Source organism: Chaetodon auriga, chromosome 4 (genome assembly GCF_051107435.1).
Source record: "Chaetodon auriga isolate fChaAug3 chromosome 4, fChaAug3.hap1, whole genome shotgun sequence".
Lineage (NCBI taxonomy): Eukaryota > Metazoa > Chordata > Actinopteri > Chaetodontiformes > Chaetodontidae > Chaetodon > Chaetodon auriga.
The window spans coordinates 13,620,929-13,643,616 of record NC_135077.1 but is presented as its reverse complement, the minus strand read 5'-3'; the positions used below and the strand labels follow the sequence as shown (position 1 = coordinate 13,643,616).

The 22,688-nt window shown below is 42.9% G+C and overlaps 2 protein-coding genes across 2 annotated transcripts in view; one reads left to right on the top strand and one right to left on the bottom strand.

Annotated features, from left to right (window-relative positions):
- Positions 1-1,387: 1,387 nt before the first annotated feature.
- Positions 1,388-15,614, bottom strand: LOC143319752 (uncharacterized). The gene is made up of 5 exons (XM_076728943.1): positions 15,476-15,614; positions 13,554-13,628; positions 6,441-6,555; positions 4,824-4,933; positions 1,388-3,557 (listed from the first exon to the last, which is right to left on the bottom strand). Exons 2-5 carry the CDS (start codon positions 13,618-13,620, stop codon positions 3,355-3,357), a joined length of 495 nt encoding a protein of 164 aa, XP_076585058.1. The 5' UTR covers positions 13,621-13,628; positions 15,476-15,614; the 3' UTR covers positions 1,388-3,354.
- Positions 15,615-17,929: 2,315 nt separating this feature from the next.
- The window catches only part of lcor (ligand dependent nuclear receptor corepressor), a 77,203-nt gene continuing 72,444 nt past the window's right edge, over positions 17,930-22,688 (top strand). Inside the window, exon 1 of the mRNA XM_076728035.1 lies at positions 17,930-18,127. Coding sequence (XP_076584150.1) covers positions 18,031-18,127 — 97 coding nt within the window. The 5' untranslated portion in view covers positions 17,930-18,030. The remainder of the gene's footprint in view (positions 18,128-22,688) is intronic.

Below are 22,688 nucleotides of genomic sequence, written 5' to 3'. Positions count from 1 at the left end.
GGAAACCGGAGCAAACTGCTAGCGTAGCTCGGGCAAAAACGTTCAGCCTTCCAACAAGATAAAATTGATATCTGTCTTTTCGTGGTGACGTGGGGTAAGACAACAAACACTCAGGGTTGGAGCCATTTTGGGCGATACACTTTGTTTGCTTTCATGCTAGGAGCAAGACGAGATGATCAACATCACTCTCACCTGCAGGCAGAAACTGTAGCTTAGCGTAGCAGAAAGTCTGGAAGCAGGAGGAAACCGCTTGCCTGGCTGGATTTTTTGCCTTTGGACAGAGCCTGGGTAGCTGCTTTCCCCTGGTTCCAGTCTTTATGCTAAGCCAAGTTAAACGTATTGCCTGCTGGCTATAGCTTTATATTTACTGTGCAAACATCAGAGTAGTATCACATTCTACTCTAACTCTCGGCAACAGAGCAAATAAGCGTTTTTTCCAAAAATCTGGAACTGTTCCTTTAAGCTAACAGTAACAGTGGACGAGTTGAGGGCAGGGGGTGTCCTGTGTCCCCTTCAGTTGTCATCATGGCTTTCTGCTGTAGTTGTTTGTTTCATCGTAGCTCTGAAGCAAACAACAGCAGCAACATCCATATAAAAAAAGGTGTTTTCCACTCTTATTTTAGTCTTAGCTGATATGTAAAGTGTTCAGCCTGGCGCATTTCACAGAGAAATGATACTGATGAACTCTCTGAGCTCCCTTGAAATCTTGTTTTAAGACATTGAGTTATGATCTGAGGTGGAAGGAAATGTGTGAATTCTGTTTCAGGGTGGATTTCGACAGCACCCTGCGTCATCATGGAGACTCATCACAGTTAAACATGAAATCAGTCACAGCCACCATGGACGGTGTTAGTCATGACTGCTGCTGCTGCTGAGTGAAAGTCTGTTAATGTTAATGTTAATATCAAACGGCAACTTTTCAAGTTGAGATTTTAAGGTGCATTTTAAAGGGTTTTGTGATCCCTAACTGTGAAGGAACATGGGATCATTGACTTCAAGAAATGTTACAAAAAAAAAAAAAAACAGCCACTAAAAACAAAGTCACAAGGTTTTTGTCTGGTAATAACACAGTGTCCAAGACTGACAGATCACTGATGGTGCACTCCCCCCGGTCTGAAAACCGCCTCAGCTGAAGGCAACAGTCAGCTCCATTTAGCAGTGTCTCTGCTCGAGTCCCAGAGCCAATTAAAAGGTGTGAGATGCCTCCATCAGTCCGGCTGTTTTCTATGTCGCTGTCAAATTGGTCAGTGGGGAAGACATCAGCCCCCGAAACCACATCCTAAATTAATCGCACTCGGAGATAATCACATAACCGACAATTAACTCCATTTCCCATTTAATACCCCACCCACCCACCCACCAACCAACCCACCAACCAACCCACAGTACGACTACACACATACACATATGGCACGTCTACACACCAGTCTCATTACACAGACAGACACTGATTCCCAGCAGGCATGAAGCACGCATGAAATATGTGTTAGTTAGAGCTTATCACAAGCTTTAAGTTCATAACAGTGATTATACCTTTTTTTTCCCGCTTCCTCTGACGGGTTGCGGGTGATTTTTGGTGGTTTATACACAAACACTAAACACTGAAAGTGGCATCATTAATCAGGGATGTGAAAAGTAGAAAAAAAAGCTGCATAAAGCAGACAGGTGAAATAAAGAGTTTCATTTCAAAAACACACACACACACACACACATTGGAAATAGTCATGAATTCTTGTTCTGATGAATTAATATTGACATTGAGCTGAAGCACCTAATGGATTCCTGATAATAACAACAAATGATCTGTTTTTAGAAATCTGAGAAAAAAAATGTGTGTTTTTGCACGTACTTCTGGAATGAAACCCTTCAGTTCAGAGAGTCGCTTGACACCCCGCCTCGTTTCATCACACGAGCCTCCCTTTGACCCACAAAGCCACTTCTGCACACAAAGCAGTCGGATGCTCACCTCCAAATGTAAAACCCGCTGGAAGGGGAATCTTGCTTTCAGACAGAAATTGCACATTATTATCAAATTGCACCTTCAAAATAGAAATTGCACTCATTACTGCACCCTGGACACTGCAGGCATTTCCATTCCCCTCCGCCGTTCCCTCCCATCCTCTACACCCCCAACTTCCTCTCTCACAACGTGCCACTGAGTCTGGATCAGCTGCAGCCTTTTGGCACTGCGTGGTTGGCACTGAGGGGGGCGTTCCCGCTGATCTGTGATCAGACTGAGCTGTAATGGCACTGAGTGAAAGAAAAACAACGAAAGACACTGCTCATTTACTTTAGCCAAGATCTACACCCTTCTGACATTTCGCTAACTGATAGTAAACAATTTATATTCAAATCCCGGAGCACCAGTAAGAGGTCAGATGTCAGAACAAGGAGGGCAGGAAACCCAGTAAGCACTGATCTGACGGTTAAAATCTATTTTGATGTCAAAGTAAAAACTGGGTGAAATTTGGTTGAAAAGAAAGTTTGGTAACATTTTGTTTATTATTATCATTATTTAAAAGTTATTTTTAGTGATTTCTGAGGAAGTCCTGGGGAAAGAACTCTGCCATTTGGCATTAACTGAAAATACAGGCAAATTATTTATAGTTATTTTGGTTAAACCTTAGTTAGCTGTGTTAGGTTTATAAGCAAACAGTAAGCAGGACTTTTCTTAAAAGAACTTTCCGCTCAGTTTTCATCATTAAATTAATATTGGAAATTTTATTTGCCACGTTTGATTTGATTTCTGTAGACTACTTTTACAAAGTAACATTTGACCTTTCTTTAAACAGTATTAAAATGACTATATTTCATTATGAAGCAGGTCTTAAATTTTGTCTTTTAGCTGCTCCTGAAACACTGATTATACACAACCAGGACGTAGACGGTGAGCATTTTAAATTCACCGCGGATGTCTGGACGTTCTTTGACATGAAAATCTCCGGATCAGTGTTTACTGGAAAGTTCCTACACGCACTTTTGAATCCACAGTTGTGTTTTTGTCAGGTGAGCTGAGCACGAAGCAGATTTAGCACCAGTGTGTTGACTGAACAGTTAATCTGTGTTTGACTCAGCTGATCCTGAATCAGTGGCTTTGTAATCGGATGCAAAAACTGCAGGTTACAGGCAGGAGAAATAAAACAAGACGGAAAACTATCAGCACAAGAATTACAGTTAAAAAAACAACCTGCTGATGTGTTAAATTACAGCAGTCAAAGAAACTGGATGGAAGTTAACTGAGGAAAAGAATGAGATGAATATCTTCATAAATAACGACCAGCTGTTCAAACCAAGAGGAGGATGATGGGGGAGGATGATCCTTGTACTGGGGCACTGTGGGTGATGTAGTCCCGGTCACATGGCCAGAGCTCGAGCCTTGGCGGCTGCTGCCTGCGCCCTCTGCACAGCCCCCTGGCTGTTCTCCCTCCTCATGAGCTGGCTGGTCTCAAACAGGCCCTCATGGCTGCCGCCACCACCGCCGCCACCACCGCCGCCACCGCCGCCACCGCCGCCACCGCCGCCACCGCCGGGGCCTCCATCCGTAAATGTCAACACTCCTGGACCAGACAGACTCCTTGTAACATATTCAATCAAACCCAACAGGCGCTACACCTTTTGAAATGCTAAAAAGCAGCCAAACCTAAACCAGGTTAGCTGAGTTATCTCGTATCTGGGGCCAGAACAGTGACTGTAAATTTTGGCTTTGAAAATGAATTTTGGCATTGAAGAAGGACACATTATCATATCACATTAAGACGGTGTGATTTACATATCTGCATACTAACGAGCAAACGTCTCCTCTCTGGCTCGAGGTCCGCACCTGAACTCCCAAACTGCAAACATGCTACGTCTGTTTCACTGTGCTGTGAAGTCCCACAGACGAATGATCCCAATCCAACACTAAACAATAAGACATTTCAGAGAGGAGTTCAAATTTTCTGACCCAGTTTTGCTCGCTCATGAAAATAAAGACCAACTTGCAGTGATCTGGTAAGATTTTATTTTAAGCAGTGATCATGTCTGCCTATTTTGTCTGCTTGGGGTGAACTGGTCTGCAGATTTCACTGAAAAGGACACAAAACATTGCCCAACTGCTGCATGAACCTTCTCACCGTCCGTTGTTAAATGCCTTATTTGAAATAGTTAATTAGCTAAACTCAGAATCTTGTTGTGCTGTGAGCTGTTGTTTCCTTCATATAACAGATCAGGGTAACGGTACCTGAACTTGGGTTCGTGTTTATCTAAAAACTGCATCAAAAAATAGGAATGAAGTCCTTCCTTCAAAAACACCAGTCGGTCTGGCTGTGATTCTCAGGAAACTGAAAGAATCTCTATCTTCCACCTCTATTTTTACAAGCACAAAAATGAGCCAGCTGTCACGGTGACACATTGTTCCACCCCGGCCACCCAGCAGCCGTCAAATAAAAACGTGTTGATTACCTCCAGAGACTCGGAGCGTAGACGCACAGCGGGCTTCAAACCAGACTATCAACATGTTTCACAGTTTAATATAGTCAAAAAGTTTATATAATCAGATCAAAGAGCAGAGAGAGACGGGAGACTTCAAAACTTCAATACTCCCTTATTTTGTGAGACGTTAAAAAAATTCTAAAACTCATCAGACTGAACAAAACATTAAAAGGAAGCAAGTGACCCCAAGTCAAAGGTTGAGATACTGAAATCTCCCTTTTAATTCACCCAAATTGGCCCTGACGTGGCAGAGACGCAGGTTTTTGATCTTCAGACCAGTGACATGACCTGCATCACTGCATTCAAAAGCCAAGACCTTTCTGAGGACAAGGAGTTGAGTAGTGAGGTCTTACCGTAGCCGTCTACACATCCGCTTTTAAACTCGCCCTCAAATCTCATCCCGTCGAAGCGAGTGAAGACGCCGGCGCCTTGAAATTTGCCCTGAACAAATTCACCTTCATACCTAAAAAAACATTCACATAAAAACACTTTTACAAAGCAGGACACTTTTAATTAATTCACAGATTTTTTTTTTTTTATTTAAATAATGAAAGAACTGAGAGGAATAGAGCCGAGGGGAGGACGAGGAGGGGCCTTTTTCTAAAGCAGGACTAATGCTTTTATGAGTACACGAGGTTTGACTGCAACACCAGCCTTGAATGTTTGGAATTTTAGGCATGAAAATAGAAAATGGGAAAAAAATATTTGTCACTAAAATTAAAAATGTACTGGAAGTATCAAAACTTTCCTGAAACATGTTTTAACCTTTAGAAAGGCAGCAGGAAAAGGCAATGTCACATAACTCAGCGTGGACACTTGTCATGGCTTTTGTGGGGAATCTGAAATGCATTTCTTGTCGCTCTTTTTCAGTTTCTTAAAGCTAAACGCACATGAAGGTGACAAAAGCTGCATTGTTATCATTTCTCTGCACAAGCTGCTACTTTAGAAACTACAACATAACGACTCTGCGTCTTAGTTACTCACTACATTATTGAGAGCTTTCAGTTTCAGAGTTTTGAGGTAAAACTGTAATAAAGAAACATTGAATTGCTTCATAATGATAATTATTAACTGAAAGCCAAACTGATTCATTGCATGCACCTATATTTGATTTGTTTTTCCCGTTTAAAAATGGATTTTGAATTACTGCTCAAACAGCAGTTTCTCAAATGACATTTTAAGTGGAATCCACTGCAGCCGCTGTGGGTCCAAGCTCCGCCCTGTGTCAGGGAGCCTCCATTCAACACTTTGGAAGAATTAGCTGCTTTCCAATTTCAACAGATGGCCTTGCACAGGCAACACTTTGTTTCTGAAACATCCACAGCTGTACTTGAACATTTCACCTCCATCAAACAGAGAGGAGCAGACAAAAAAAAACCCCTGAAGGAACAGAATCCGAACTGTTGAGGAACTATTTGCTCTATCTATTGGGGTCACAGAACAACGTCCTTTAATGAAACTCTTTTCTGATAAATAAATAAAGAAAAGCAGCAGACATTTCTGTCTACAACAAGAAAGAACTTCTGAGAACATTCAGGCCATTTAAGCACCTGAACAATTCAGAAGTTAGACTGGATTTTTTAACTACACACACAATCTGCAGATATGTTAAAAGGACTGTGGGAGGAAGGGTGACAGATCAATTTTTTTGTATTCAGATTCTCCACTGGCTTGTTTCACTTTATTTCTAAGGTACAAAAGAGACTGAGGCCATGTGAACTCACCTTTAAGCACCCTTCTCATTTAGACATCACTAATCTAAATGACTGAATTTCACAAGAAACTATGTTATAGCAGAAAAATAGCAGTAAATCTAAAAAGAAGTCATAATGACTGAATCAGAATTTATCAAACAAAAACACTAAACATTCTCTGTTTCCAGCTTCTAACCTTGTTTTTGAATCATTTTCAAATAAGCGATTTCATTCTCAAAGGTCAAAGGTCAGGTGAGCATGAAGCGAAGCACAGACCTGGAGCCATCAGGGAAGACCAGCACCCCACAGCCGTTGAAGAGGCCGTTCTCAAACTGTCCGGTGTAGCACGTCCCGTCGCTGAAGGTCAGCTGACCCAGGCCATGACGCAGACCTGCAGCAGCAAACACGCACAGCTGAGGAACTGATGGTAATACTGATGGATTTAAACAAACAACAACAACAACGCAAAAACTACATCTGATCTCCACCTCTGGTCATTGGATAACCATCTAAGACTCAACACACACATCATATTTTTCCCTCCTGGACCAAAAAGAGCAGCTGGTGCTGATGGAAACTCAGAACTCTCATGTGTATTGAAGGCAGCTAAACAAAACCTCCACGACATCAGCACGAGTGAAACCTCGGTAATACATGAGTCTATTTGGCTTTCTGAGATAGTCCAGTTTGCTAATGAATAGATGATATAGAAAATATCCTGGTAAAGACAAAGCTTCAGACTAGGGGTCGCCAATAGTGGATTTTTAAAGCCTGATATAACGAAGATACTATGAAGCAGTGTCAGTCACGCGTTCTCTCCAGAAAGGCGGCTCCTCCTCTTGTCGTGTAGGATCCCAACCTCGTTGAACCAAACAGTTTGGAGGTAAATTTTCTTTGCCTTGTACCGTTGACTGTCTCCCATGTGTTAATTTCATTTCTGTACTGATTTCTGAGTGTTAATGACAACCCTTTGGCACGAATCCCAGTATAAAAGATCAAACTGGAACCATAATAAACAGGGTTGAAGTCAAAACACGACCCTGAGCGTCCAACATTTCCCCAAAACAAAAAGATGCAGTTCTTCTACAGGCTGCAAATAAAATGAAAGGGCATTGGGGTTTATTCACTAAACATCTGTGGGCACAAATTTGTGCAGTAAACAAATTGAACTTCTGTCTGCTCATCAGTGTTTTCTTACTTCCAAAATCTTGGGAGTGGTGAGGACTGATGCACAACATGAAATGGCTTGTGTTGAGCTTTAGGTCATAAAGTAAATCAAATCAAACACTAGAGAGGAAGGTTTAAAATATTCAAGCACAGTTTTAACACATTTCATCATATTTCCAAAATTATTTGTTCTTACACAGCACAAAGAAAGACACCAGTGATTTGCTTGGAAATAGCTGATGGATCACAGTGTACCTGAACTCTAAAGTAATCAATAAGATCTTAAAATCATTTCCAAAATGTACTGGGAGCCAGTGTGATGTGGTTTCTGTGGCTTTAATAGTTAAAACAGATTATATAATATATTGAGGCTAATAGGAGGGTAAATTAAGAAGCATGTTAGCTTGATTGACAGGTTCCTCAGCCTACCACAGTCAAAGGTGGTGGTGGTTAATGCAGATTCACGTTGAATTTTAACTCCAGATTTTGAGCTGCAGTTCAGGAGGTTCACAATCGGTGCGAAGAGAAAAAAGCTGAGCTGCTCCCTTTCATGTCATCCCTCTTAAAGTGTTCCCATGGAGGTGAGACCCAATTTTCCCTCTAACTCTGCGACTAATTTCCAGGATCAGGAGGAAGGCAGTCGAAGGAGACAGAGGGGGAAGAAGTGAGCATTTCTCCTTGCCAACCTCTATTAGCAGGCCCAGCGGGAATTAGGAGAATAACTGGATGTGAGGCACAGTTGGACGCAGGCTGAGGAGGTCCTGGGCTCCTCATGGCAGCTGTAAGCGAGGAATAGGATTGACTGTGAGCTCGCCAAGTGGCATGAAACTGGTGGAGAGGAAAGAAGTGGGGGGACCCTAACAGCGGATTGGGATTTACAGGAGGGGAGGCAGGCCGCTTGTTGGGGGGGGTGAGGCAAGGGTGAGCCGAGTGAGTGTTGTCCCTTGCTCCCAGCTAATGGCAAAGTAAATTAGGCAGTCCATCTGTCAGGGCTGCTTAAAGTGCTGCTCTATGCCTAATCTCAGCAGGGTTTTCACGAGAGATTTGGAGAAGAGATTTGGCAGAAACTAAATCTGGAGCTCTGCATTCCATTTTCCAAGTCTTTCTTCCTCTCCAACATCCTGCATCCATATGTGCAGATGTGTGTGTGTCTGTGTGTGTGTGTGCGCGCACAAGCCGGACTCGATTAAGTGTATATGGGTAAAGAAGAAGGCCAACAGGGGCTTAAATCCAGCTCTTCATTCTGCAAAAACCCTGACAAGTGAGTGAGAGCCCGGAGGAGGAAATTTCACGGAGTAGCCGCTGAAACATGACAATCTGTGGGGTGTCGAAGAGGTCGTCTGTCCACAAACGCAGAGAGGAGCGTCAAAGTATGAATGGTCTTATTGAATATAATGAAATCAAGTGGCACAAGTGTAAGTACTTTACAGACCACTAAGATGCTAACACTTCACTTTTTCCTGGAGGGACAGATTGTCAGTGGCCTGCTGCAGCATGGGACAGTCATGTCCTCTCCGTCTCTCTGGATTTGATCCCTCCAGACAGACTCTAATCTGTCGTTCAGCTTTGTAACACCTCTATCCAATCTCGTGTCGGGTCACGGTCTCTGGCTAATTACGGTTTAGCTGAATTTGTCCGGCTTTTATGTCAATCAATAGCGGTAATGCATAGATGCTAAATGACTGCATGGGCGAAGTACAGTAGCAAATGGCTTCTGACTGTGCCTTAGCTGTTGTGGATGTGCCCACCCTACTTCCTGTAACCCGATAGCCCGCGGGCCTGTCTTCAACCAGCGCGCTGCTGAATTATTCATGTGACACCATAGACCTCTGTCCGACACACACCTACATGTTTGTGTGCAAACAGTGACTTTGCATGCATGGACGCAGAGACACGCCACGCATCAATCTGTGTTCATGACAACACCTCCCGACACACACACACACACACACACACACACCGTCACACACAATTGAATATTACAGAGCAAAGTCAGCAGTGTTAATTCACCGTGTGGTGTTAAAATCAACAGAATATGAACACATTTTGGATGTGCTGGGAAAATAATTGCGTCTCAGGGAACAGTGTGTGAAACGCTACAAAGCAAACTCCCAGTGTGCTTTAGCTCTGTTTAGACATGGAAGAGACAATTCATTAAAAAGTCATTAACAGCAGGTAACATGAAAAATAATAAGCGTGAGAGGGAGCCATCTAAAGTAATAAAGTAATAAAGTAAGTAATAAAGCAAAGTAATATCTACAGATGGTTAAAGAAATCTCTCTCATGACCAATATTTTTGTATTTTAAGATCATGTTTAAAGATTATGTTCACGATGCACAACAGCAACAAGATCACAAGAAACACAAATACTGTACGTGTTCCCAGGATTAAGATTAAACCTCAGCCCTTTTGTCATATCTCAAGACCTTCATCAGCAGACGGAGTTGGATCCCTTCTCATAACTGTGGATGCAGACGCAGCTTTTTGTCCATGTTGGCTTCAAAGTGAAGCTCATGTGATATGACCGAAAGCTCCCGAACAGCTTCTAACTGGAACTTGCAGTGAGATTGTTTTTGATCTTTTAAAGCCTTTGAAATTTGAACATCTACAATTCAAGATGGGGTCAAACTGCATCTGCTGACGGGGAGCATGTGAAGTGATCCAAAGCTCCAGGACGCCGGCTACCGTTTTCATTACTTATGTTGAAAATGAATGTTTTTCGATTTAAAAATCAATACAATGGTACTAAATCCTGGCAGTTCCAAACAGCCAACAGGGAGCTGCATCAACTCTATAAGTGGGTTAATTTCTTCAGTCACTGCTAAGAGACATCCGTGCTAAAAAAAAAAAAAAAAAAAAAAAAAAAAAAGCATGGCTGTGTACGAAAAACCTGAGAGAGCGTCACAGCCAAACCAGTTTAACAGTTTTGTGCTAACCGTGCAGAGACCATATGTTTCTCCCCGCAGCTTCACGCCCGCTTTGGTGCCAAACTTTTGTTCTTCGTGTAACCTTGTCCTAAAGGTTGTCTTATGTGTTTTTGTCAAACTGCAAATACTGGTTTAGGTAGTGTGATATCCTGTCTCAGCAGGCTCACTGGCACCAGATGGTCTGTGCGTGTATGTGTGCATGTGCACATTTTCCTGTAGTTACTGACTTCAGTTTGACACCCTTTTCTGTTTTTTGCCTGTGAGATGCAATCTGTGCAAGTGCAGGTTCATTTAAAAGCCAACAAGTTTTGCTGTTGTGACTCATTTACAGTACACCCGTTTTTCTCCTGAGCCTTCAGTCTGACATGAAATCTCTGGTCATTCCAAGATGCCTTTCTTTTAGTACAATTTTATCATATTTGCTGACGTTCCTGCTTCCTCCTAATACTGTAGGTATCCTTAGCTTGGGATTCAGCCCAGCATTAAAACAAGCCAGGGGGATGTGCTGGACGGAGCATGCTGTTTAAGGTACTGGTGAGACATGAAACACGATCAGCTAAATCCAGTTTGAGTTACAGATTAATGCATTTAAAGACTTGTCAGACACTAAAGCACTGCACAAGAGAAATTGGTGCTGCTGTGATTTTGCAAATCGTCAGCAAGTGAAAATATTCTGGCTGTTTGCTTTTCTGATGTCTCTGATGTCTGTCTCCTCTCCCAGTTCTGTGAATTAAGAGTTTATTTCAGCCAATCCAGAGCTGGTGGTGATTGCTGGGACAGTGAAAGACGAATCAAGAAGGTTTTGGTGAGTTTTATTTTGTTTCTGTCAAGTTTGAATGCAGCGTGTTTCACGATGACAAAATCAGTTTTTGCAAGAGTGTTATAGCATCAGTTTCTTGTTAAATAAAATGTATCTGTAACAAGAAGGTATCTCCTTTCCATAATGCTCTCAGGCATTTATTATAACAATCTGAGCCTGTCTATGGCAAAAACAAACATGTTTAGTCGACATACTCTGACGGTGGCATACGCCTGCAGGGATTACATTGCAGCCCATTTCATGGCTGCCAGCTGCAGCATTCAATACTGTTCAATACTGCACCAGTTTTAAAAGCTGTTGTCTCTATGAGTCACTTAGACACAAAAACATGGAAAAATAGGGTCCATCATATTTGACTGGTACCTCCCACACATGGGTATCATCCAGAACACGTGGATCGTTTAGAAACTCTGCAAATAACATCACTTTCATTGATAGAAAATGAAATATAGGTCAAGCTGATGTGAGCAAATAATTCAATAACACATTATAGGACATTATTTTATTTGTGTTTTTGTAATGTGTAGGTATGTAGATCCTTTAAAAAAGGTTCATGTTGAAATAAATGCACCTATACAAGTAGTATGTTTCTTGTTGTTTGCTGTTTGCCCTTGGACATGATGCACAAAACTATACATATACATATATATATATATATATATATATATATATGTATGTATTCAAATGCTTTGAACCTGTTTTTTCAGAACAAATAATTGAGTCATTTTTGTTTATTTTTTACAGTTTTATCTCCATGTTTACTTCTTAAGTTGAGGTGAAAATTTTTGATGTTTCTCCCAACTGAAGTGCAGGTGCACCTTTGAAGGTCCATGTTGCTGGAAACACAACTACAGTTAATTTGACTTGGGAGACTCAGATAGGTCTCACGTGGCAAACTGGTCTCATGTGAGGGCCCAGACAAAACCCCTCTGCGGATGGGCACCTTTGGGAATGAGTGACCTCCCCCAGATAAGGGAGACCAGAGTTTCATTTGGGATCCAGGAATGGGAGTGGGGTTGGAAAACACTTGGTAGTTGGGCCTGTGCCAATGGGCCGATGGTTCAGCAAAAAGGTGTAATGTGGGACCCCTGCTGTGTGTCTCTGCCACCCACAAGGTCAGTGCAGCTGTGAAAGAAAACTAAGAGGCCCTGTGCTGCACTGTGAGAGCACTTGGAGAAAACCCTGCCCATGTCTCCACCAACCGTCACCGAGATCTGACTCAAAAAGCTCCACAATGGCACCAGGGGTGGAGATTGACTGTGACATGCTGGAGGCTCTGGGTATTGCCGGGCTGTCTCAGTGGACACGCCTCTTCAATGCCGCAGTGGTTTATAGTTTTTAAACAGTGAGCCAGAGGGTGTGCTCCAATTATAGGGGTGTCACACTGCTCAGCCTTCCTGGGAGGGCTTATCCAAGCACGCTGGATTAGAGGCTGCAACTGATGTGAACCAAACTCTTGGTATGTAGATGTGGTTTCCTTTCATATTTTACCATCAGTACAAGCAGTAACGTTTCAGAAATTAATTAACAAAAAATACCAATCTCCTAGATTTCTTTTTTATTTAATTCATTCATTTTCAATACTAAATTCTTTTTTTCTTGCAGGTTGCATGATTGGCCTTTTCCCAAAATTTGCTAAAAATAATAAGAGACCCACCACACCAGAATTCCTTGCATGTTAAAGCTTTGTTCAATCTGCAAGTTAACACTGATAACGGATTCTGATAAGTGATTCCTGGTCTTGCAAGGAGTAAATAGAAGAACAAGGTACAACACTGACAGAGGTGAGAGCCAGAGGTACTGTAAGCCACTTGATACCATGATGATACCATGACAACTCCCTAAATTTAGTGCATTCACATGAGTAATACATTGAACTGTCCTGAAAAACACACCCTGCTCTCATATAAATGTCACCCTGCACCTGCCTAAAACAAGTAGGATATCCATGCTTTGCAGCGTTTGTCTCACTGACTCTTCACCCCATGATCTTGATAATGGAAAACTGACTTATTCATCATTGTCCCTACAGTGAGCAGAGAAAAAAACTCAACCTGACCTCGGATCAACAAACGCCTTTAAGCTGTGCACATGTCCCAACTGGTGTCTGTTAATGCAAACAAAGTCTGAGGACTCCATGTTACTATTATTATCGGGCCTCCTGTGGCTTAGGAGGTAGAGCGGTTGGCCACTTATCAGGTCGGTGGTTCGATCCCTGACCTCAGCCAGTCTACATATCCTTGGGCAAGATACTGAACCCCAAATGCTGTGCATCGTATGAATGGGTGAATACAGACTTGTGTTGGTCGTCAGACTAGAAAAATGCCATATAAAGAGCATAATTACGTGCATCAAATACATGGACTCTGCCTTACATGCAATATTGTCTTAATCACACTGAAACAACACTTCTGCTGTACATGCATGTAGCCAGTGATGGAAAATGGACAGGTGAGAGAGCAGGTCAGTCTTGCCTTCTTTCCATTCGCCGTGATACTCCTCGCCATTGGAGTAGCTGAAGGAGCCTCGTGTCAGGGTCATGGGTCCAGCTGGCATACACAACAACACAAAGAAGCCATCATCAAGACCTGGAGCTTGTCACCTGATGCTCTGATATTGTGACACACACCCACATTGAGCCAGGAGTTCATCAAATAATATGTCCACCATTCAACCCACTGGGGGGTAATTGCTAGTTTTTTGTGGCTCAGGAGGTAGAGTGGTCATCCACTTCTCAGAGGGTTGGTGGTTGCATACGTGGCCCCTGCAGTCTACATGTCACAGTATCCTTGGGCAAGAGGGCTGGCTTGTGTTGTAAAGCACTTAAATTGGCTGTTAGACTAGAAAAGCACTAGATAAATGCAATCCATTTACAATTTGAACACTGCAGTGTGTTTGCAGCACAAATCATGTCCAGATTACGCAGCCAGCCACAGAAACTACAGACCCCAAACAACAGTAGAGTCTTTTCACTGCACAGCCTCCCAGCGGATACACTGTATCGCTAAAAACATGTGGACACCCCAACTTTACACCCTCATGTGTTTGTTGAACATCTCAATCTAAAACCGTGGGCATTAATCAGCCTCTGCTCCTCTGGTTTGAGGTTTTCCGTGTGATTTTAGAAGCTGGCTGCAGAGATTTGCTCCCATTCAGTGAGGCTCAACACTGATGTGAGGAAAAGACCTGGCTCACATATGACACATATGAAGGTCCACAACAGGACAAATGATTACAAATTTTCTGTCAATTGATTCATAATGAATTCTTAACTCATCATTTCAGCGTCAGTTCAACCCTAATGTGTTGGACCTACTGTCTACTGTGTGTTGGGTGCAGCTGAAATCTGGCTGAAGCTGACCAGCTCCCTGATGACCTGTGTCCTTTGGGACAGATTGGCTCCCGTCCTGCTCTATCTCGGCTCCTAAGGTCCAACAAACCTGCTCAGTTTTCTCCTGAATCAGAAGACAGGTAGGTGCAAATCATTTTTATCCTTTCTGGGCTTTTGTTTACTCAAGCGACTTCACATATAAATAGTTTGCTACCCAACTGCTGCTGGGAAATATGGTTATAGCTTTTCTACATGTAGCATCGGTATCCTACTCCCCGAAGCCGCCTAGCATCCACTCGACGTGCCACAAATAGTCAAGGTACAGTAGCTGGGATGTGCCAGTGCAGGGAGCGACTGCGACAAAGCGGCTGCTCCTCTGGAGAGTTGATGCACGTAAACACTGCGAAACAGGACGGAGGCCTATTCTGAGGAGCTGACATGTGTCAGTCAACAGTGTGTTAACTTACACTGAGAATGACTGGTGCAGCTAATGGCTAATATGCTGTTAAAATAGTGCTTTATGGGATACCTCACCTGTTTGTGAACCCTGACCATGAGCCCTAGATGATATTGGTATTCCATTAATGGTGTGATAGAAAACACTGGTGTGCAGAGGTGTTTTTATTCATTTAGGCTTTTTAATTTGTGGTAGAGATCCCCTCTGTGTTTACTAAAGGTGTTTCCAGTTTCACTCAAATGCCTTCTCATCAGCCATGTTTACTGTGCTCTCTGAGGGCTCTCCTTTCCTTTCTATTGTTTCAAGTGAGCTTGTAGCCAAACTGTCTCTGACAGGAGCATCAAAGAGAGGTTTGGGCTTCACAATCATAAAGAAAACATCTAAAGCCCGTTTATTATGCTGAATAATTGCTCAAATGCCATCAGGCATGCTGTCAGATTAGACGGAAGGAGGAGTGTGTATCCCTCCATCTAATGTTGCCACAGTAACGGCGCCCAAATCCCTTTCATCCTGCCGGCAGGACGCTGTCAGCCTCCGAAACACACACACATAGACACACACACACACACACAGTGAGCTGACCTGGAGAAATAAGATAAACGGTTTACCTGTTTTATTAAAGAGGAACTCAGTCTTTTGTCTCTACATCACTGAAAACAACGGCAGTTGGAGGATTTCTGCTCCTCTCAGCGACAATTTCGCCTTTCCGGAGCTGCTCGTTTCCTGGCGGAGCTGCCTCAGCGTCTCTCCAAGGTGCCGCGATATGATTGGCTGTCATTCCCACACCTCGACTCAAGACGGCCTCCTATTGGCTGCTAGTCCCCTCTGTCCAGCCCTCCGCGGGAGACATCTTTGTCGAGGGCAACGGGTTCAATGACTTAATTAGCCGGAGTGCTCCTCCGCTAAAACGTTTGCCCTTGCCTTCTTTTATGTGCTGCCCACCGTCTCTGTAGGATTGTAAAACAGCAGCGCGTCTCCTGTTAATGATACTGTGTCATTTCATGTTTCAATTTGGTGATTAGACCCGCGTTTTGGCGAGTTTTATGGAACTTGATTTATTGTTCTCCCTGTGCGCTAAAACAGCTGCACTGAGGTTTTGTTTAAGGGGCTGATATGGATCTAAAGCCTGTAAGGCTTTAATTCAGTAAAAAGCTAAGGTGAGAGGAAAAAAAAAAAGGAATCAAGGTGACCCAAATGAGACAAAACTCTGTTGCCCTGATTTTGTTCCTCAGGGGGAAACCAGGATTAAGTATTAAGCTGTATGACTTTTGATTATTAATAAGCCATGGCCAACACTGAACTCCATGTTGCTAGATAAACTGATTAATCATGATTTATTGACAATAGCATCTCCTGCCCCTTCTTAATCAATACAGACATATAATGATGGACTTAAGATTTTGGATCGGAAGCCAGTAAGATATCACCGCTGCTGTTTCTTTGGTTGGTTGGTTTATTAAAAATACTTGAATATATGTAAAATATACAGTATAGGCTATGAAACAATGTAAGCAATAGAATGATAAAAGTCCTGGATTTATCATTGTCCCAGGTGTTTTTCACAGTGCACCGACCTTTAAGGTGCACACATGGACTCAGATCTGACACTAGAAATCACAAAGCATGCACCAAGAGACTCATTCAAAGGCTGTTCTTAACAAATTAACATGTCGAGTTTCGGTTATTGACTAAATGTGATCATGTTGAACTTGGGAACAGTTTTTAGAGAGGTGTCAGGTGTTTTTCATTCAGTTTTTATGATATAGTGTTGTTTATCCACGTGCTCTGCCATGTTTTGTCTGTGCTTTCCCATCAAGTTGTGTGTAGAACATTGGTATCGCCCATTTTTGGATGGCCAAGTTAGTTTGCTGTGTTATGTGCACTCTGATGTAAGCCTACTTTTTTCTGTCAATCACAATATATGAAAAGTGTGTTTTCACTGTTGAGATCCTGTAGTTTTGGGAAGTTTACAAGCAAACACATTTTTGGTCTGGTTCCAGTGTTTTCAGGCCCAGTAGTTTTGATGGAGGAGGTATTGAAAAGCATGCAGACCTTAAGAAACTTACAGGTCTGTAATTTCCTAATGATTTATCACATTCTTGCCTGAGCATGAATGTTATAGTAGTCCCCTAATGGCAAACAGATTTTTTTTAGTCATGTTGTGCTTATGAGTAGACAAGGTAGACATATTTATATAAATCTTACAGAAAATATATGAAACTAACTATGAAAATATGAAATAATTACATTTTCTTGTCTGTGGTGGGTTTGAGGGAAGGAGAAACTTACTGGCTTTGGTTGTGACATCAGTAGCCTATTTCTAAGATCCTGTCCAGAGCCCTGGACAAAGAGTTTTGAAAATATCCTGCATCAGTTCTGGAAAACTCTGCAGGGGCACCAGCCAGGGAAAGCCAAATAACCGAATAGTTGACCCTTTATGAATTTGATTAAGACAACTCAGTGAGGAAAGGCAGCATAAGCCATTGAAAGTGAATTTGTAGTAATCTTTTAATTGGATAAATAAGAATATTAGTGAAGTAACTGGCTGATTTACTGTTTCCTGGAAGACACTGTGAGCCTTTCAGCACATTATGGGGATTTTTCGGACAGACTAACGCTAGTGTCACATCAAGGAGCTGCAGGCTCTCTTAATTCCAGAAATTGTACTCAAACAATTTTTGACAACAGTGCCTCTTTGTAGCCTATGCAGAGGCTTTGGGCTACAGTCTAATCTACAGTTTATTTACCACCGCGCCGAGAGCTGCACTCATGTCTGCTAATTTAAACAATGCAGCGTCTTTATGCGCATTTTAAATCCCCGGCGCACCCGTGCCCTTTGACACACATAGCTTTGAGCCATGGCAAATTCGGAGCACAGCCGCCATGTGCTGAGCCCTATACAACATTAAAACAGACAAACATCCCATTAAACGACCAATGACAGCACATCCTCGCGCAGAGATGCTGGGAGGGATGGAGGGGAGGAGAGGGGGGGGGGGGCTTTTGGTGGGTGGGACAAATGAGCGCTATAGAAAGGGGGATGCTGCAGCCCCGTCCCTCTCATATCTCACTCCACCCAGCCCTAGAATAAAAACCACCGGTGACGTGCGCGCAGGGAAGCACCCAGCAGTATGTGCGCGCCCACGGGAGGGGCCGATAGAAAATGGCGAGTCTGTGCAAAAGGCAGCAATGCACGATAGAGAGGCGCGGCTTTCGGCAGGAACTTGACTCTTGGAGGCACAAACTCATTCACTGTGTAGGTAAGCTCTCTTGGCATTGTGTGTGTGCGTGTGCTGCGTGGTCCCGGCGGCCGCAGAGTGCCGGTAACTGTGTTTGTGTTTGTTTGTTTTTTTGGAGTTGAACGAGCAGAGAGCCGTGGCTGTAATGTCCACTGGAAAACCTATAGGCTCGCATGAAGCTGTCATTTTTTGTTGCGCACGGCTGTTGCCTGGCGCTGCCTGCCTCCCACCGGACGTATCCAAAAATATTCAGCTCCAAGTTTTTGCGCTCGTGGCGGGCGTGCTGCCAGGTGTTTCACCTGCAGACTTTGGGCTTACGACCTGTTTGATTGTTGAGTTTAGTTTTATTCAGAGTGTCGGCGATTTGGAGCCGCGGGGGGATTTTTATACATTATTCCATAGCTGTTTGTTTATTGTAAGCAGAGCATGTCACGTGTGCAGATGGAGCTGCTCCTCAGCCAATCAGCTTCCCCGCTATAGGCTGGCCCGTGCCCGCGTGCGCGCCGCCGGGTAGAGTTTTTGGTCTGGGGTGGGGGGGAAGGCGGTGCGCGCTCTCAATCTCCAAACATGACGCCCCCCTCCTCCCCCCTCCACTTCCCTGGAAATCGGCTTTTGGGAGCGCGCATTGCTGCATTGGGGGAAATGTCAGTAGGAATAATTTTGTATTTTAGGGGGAAGCTATAGGCGGGGGTCGGCAGGCAGAAATGCCTCGGTGCTCGCCTGTAAACCGGGCTCGGTACTTGTTGAAACGGCGCTCCTGGATGCGGTGGGAAACTCTGCGGTTGTGATGTCCGGCGCAGTTTGCATGAAGACATATTTGTGATTTCTTTGAATGTTTATGACAGCAGAGCATCTCTGGCTCTGCAGGGACGATCAGCAGCAGCGGCCACGACACATGTCAGTCTTTGTCTCGGTGGAGAAGTGAAGCCTAAAGCCTCAGTTCTGAACCTCTCCCTGCTTTTCTCATGAGTTGATGTCGGCTTTTATTTTGGATTTTTCTCATCCATACATTTCTCCCACCCACCAGCCTTCCTCCTCCTCCTCCTCCCCCAACCCTCCATTTCTGGCGTATTTCATTAGCTCAGATTAATCCGGTTACATTGACCTATCCCGATGTTATGGCAAGATTATCATCCACTCTTCGCCTCTGATCTCCTAACCTCTCCGGGTTTCCTCGGCTCTCTGCCGGCTCCTAATCTGGCTTTTATCGGCCGTCATAAAGCACCGCAGCGGCAGCGGAGTCGGGGTGTTGCGGCTCCACTTGTTTTTGGATGCACTTGTGTCCAGATGTTGAGCTTTGACCTGTCACCTACTTACCCATCCGACCGCTCTATAATAACTCACATGGCCTGATTCCCAGTCGGCCAACGGGGCTTTTTAGTAAGAAAAGCTCCTAATGAGGAGATGCAGTGTTGAATTAAAAGGTTGGGTAATCTCTGACCTCCAGTTGGTGTGATCAGCATAAAGCCATAAGGAATCACAGGCAGCAATGTAAACAGAAGGCAACAAAAGGCCTTTCCTCCTTCATTTGCCTTCCATCGCTTTGAGCATTTTGTGATTTTTCATTGATATTATTACACAAAAATATGTTTCTATTCATCAAAAGTGAGCTCGAACCCGTTTTCTACCTTCACTTATAAATGACTATAGCACTGCCTGCTTTGTGTCCCGCTTTCGCCTACTTTCATCTAATTAGTGCTGTTTTACTGATTTAGTGGGTCACTGGGTTTGAGTTAAAAGCGGCAGAGGATTGTGTGTTGGACCCTCCCTAAAAGTGTAACACATTTTGGAGGCTCGCAGTTTCTCTATAATGAAAAAGAGCTGCGTGTGAACCAATAACAAGCACAGAAAAGATCTTATTCAGTTATATGTGAGACTCTATAGGAATACTGTAATGATAGTGAAGTTGAAATAGATACCATAAGCTTGATAAATACACTGTAAGCTCACCATTGTGCACCTTGAATCCACGTAGTAATATGACAATGATACCACAGGGGATACAAATACCACAAAGCAGAATAATGAATTCACCGTTGGATATTACAGCTTACTGTAGCTCTATATGGGGTGCTCTGTGTGTGTGTGTGTGTGTGTGTGTGTGTGTGTGTGTGTGTGTTTGTGTTTGTGTGTGTAGGCTGTGTGTCAGTTCGACATACTTCTTCTTTTCTGCCTGTTATCGTTCATTGGTTTGCTATGCGTGACGAGTTTTAGGGCCAAGCGCAACAGCAGTTATCAGCGCTCAGATTGAAGTCTGACATGTTTATTTGTTCGAAGGATAATCAGCTTTGAAACTGTGAGAAACTGGAACATCGTAAGACATGTTTGTCCTCTGACCGGCTGAACAATTTCCAAAAGTGCTGCAAGTCGTAAAGGACAAGCAGTGCTTTGAAATGTTCAGCATACAGCGCCTGAAAGTGTTGCAGTTAGTTAGTTTTGACCTTAATTCAATTAATTTTGAGCTGTCAGTCATCCTTTACAAGCTTCTGGCATTTATGTGAAACGACAGATCATTAGGGCCGCAAGTGACAATGATTCTCTCAATATATCCATTAAATATTTGGAGAATATCATCATTTGGAGAATCATAAAGTATTGAAAAATATCATGTTTCGTCTGTCCAACAGGCCCAAACCCAAATATATTGAATTTATTGTCATATAAAACACTGAAAAGCAGCACATCCTTATAATTGAGAAATGGTAACTGGGGAATTTGGGCATTTTTACTTTAAAAAATGACTTAAAGGCTTATCAAAAATAGACTCTTCAATGAATTGACTCTCATTTTCAGCTCCAGATTTTAATTGGAAAAAGGCGCGAGGCTAAAACCTGCTCTTGAATCTCTTGATTCGAGTGTTGGCGTCTGAGAGGCCTATGAGACAACATCCGAGAGGACTACAATATAAGAAAAAATGTTACACAATTAGCCAATGTGTGCTGGTGTGAAAATTAAATCACACCGTGTCGTGAGTCATAGCAGCCTCGATATTACAGACAAGATGATCATTATGTTAAAGGCATGTTGGTCAGAGAAGGTCAGGTAACAAAGGTAGACATCTTACAGTATATTACAGTTCAAAGTGATGTGAATGGATGCAGCTTGTCAACACAGCCAGCATCATCTTCTTGCCCTGTGCTTTGCTGATAATAAAGTAGGACCTATATGCCATTGAAAGGTTAACATTATTAGTTGGTAGCAATTACAGCCCAACTGCTGATTCCTTTGGCACATATTCTGGGTAAGAGAGTGGAGCTAATTTGATTGCTGAAAGGTTGTGGCAGTGCTGGAGAGAGACAGACTGTGAGGGAGAGAGAGGGAGAGGTGTGAGTCTGAGTGGCAGATTGCTTTTTTACTTCCAGCCCTTCTCACAGGCAGAGGAGCACAGTAATGATGCCACTGTTTCAGCTGAACGTGAGCGTGTTGCTACAGTGTGGGTTTCTGGTGAGGAAGGCGCTCCATCCACTCATTATCTGGTGACTTATTCCAGCCACTGACGAGCATTGTGGGACCAGCAGTGTAAGACTCGCATCAAACAGGTTTAGGCACCGTGACATCACAGAAATTTTACCATATGCTGTTTCCCTTTAATGTCAGTGGCTGTATTAAGGCATTGTGGAGCAGTTTTGCATTAATGTGATGAAGCTTTGATTTATTGAGTATTTAATTCACTAGGTTGTCAAAAACATTTCCAGCTGTTTATTTAAATGGTTTTAACAGTAGAATTTCTAAAAAATGTTACTGTAAAACCAAATATATCGACATAATGATATAAATTTACATGCAGCATGATAGAAAACTAAATGTTTCCAATATAACTGTTGTTGTTGACATCAATCAATCATTTGTCGTTTCTCATCCATCTTTCACTGTTTCCTGTCGCTAACCCCAACAACCAAAACAAGACAGTGCCTGCTAGCTTTTTGCCAACAAGTTGATATGAGTCACACTGTTTCATGCTTTTATGGACTTTTATGTTCAAGTTTGTCAACCAAAGCTCACTAGCGAGTTTGAACCTGTAAGCTTAGCAGGGCCCAATAGCTGACCTGGCCTCGCTAACTTATTATGGCTTTTTAAATTTGTTTTTCATTCAACGGTATTGAACCAGGAATGCTTTTGAGATACATCAGAGAGATGTGGCAGCACAGAGGTTAAGCTGAAAAGTCTGAGATTCAAATTGAAGTTGCAGTCTTGTAACATGCAAGATGGCCTTCAGTTGCCACAATGGGAACAGGTTGACATGAAGGCTGCAGGTATCAGTTATTTTCTGACTATCAGAGTTGTAGCCAATCAGTATTCTGTCGATCAATCAATTGACAGTTCATTGCTGTCACATGATTAGTTGTGTTGGTCCCTTTAGCTTCATGTTTCGGGTTTATTTCCTTTGTTTTAGTGCTGATGAATGAATGAGTTGGAGGCAATCATGCTGATTTTCTAAGAGGGTTTTCTAAAGACAGCAAATGTCTCCTCCTGCATCTCACATACGCAGATCATCCATTAACGTCATTAAGTTAACAGATCATCGAGAATCTTTTTTTTCTATCTGTCATCCATCTATTTATCTAGTCTCTCAATTAGACCC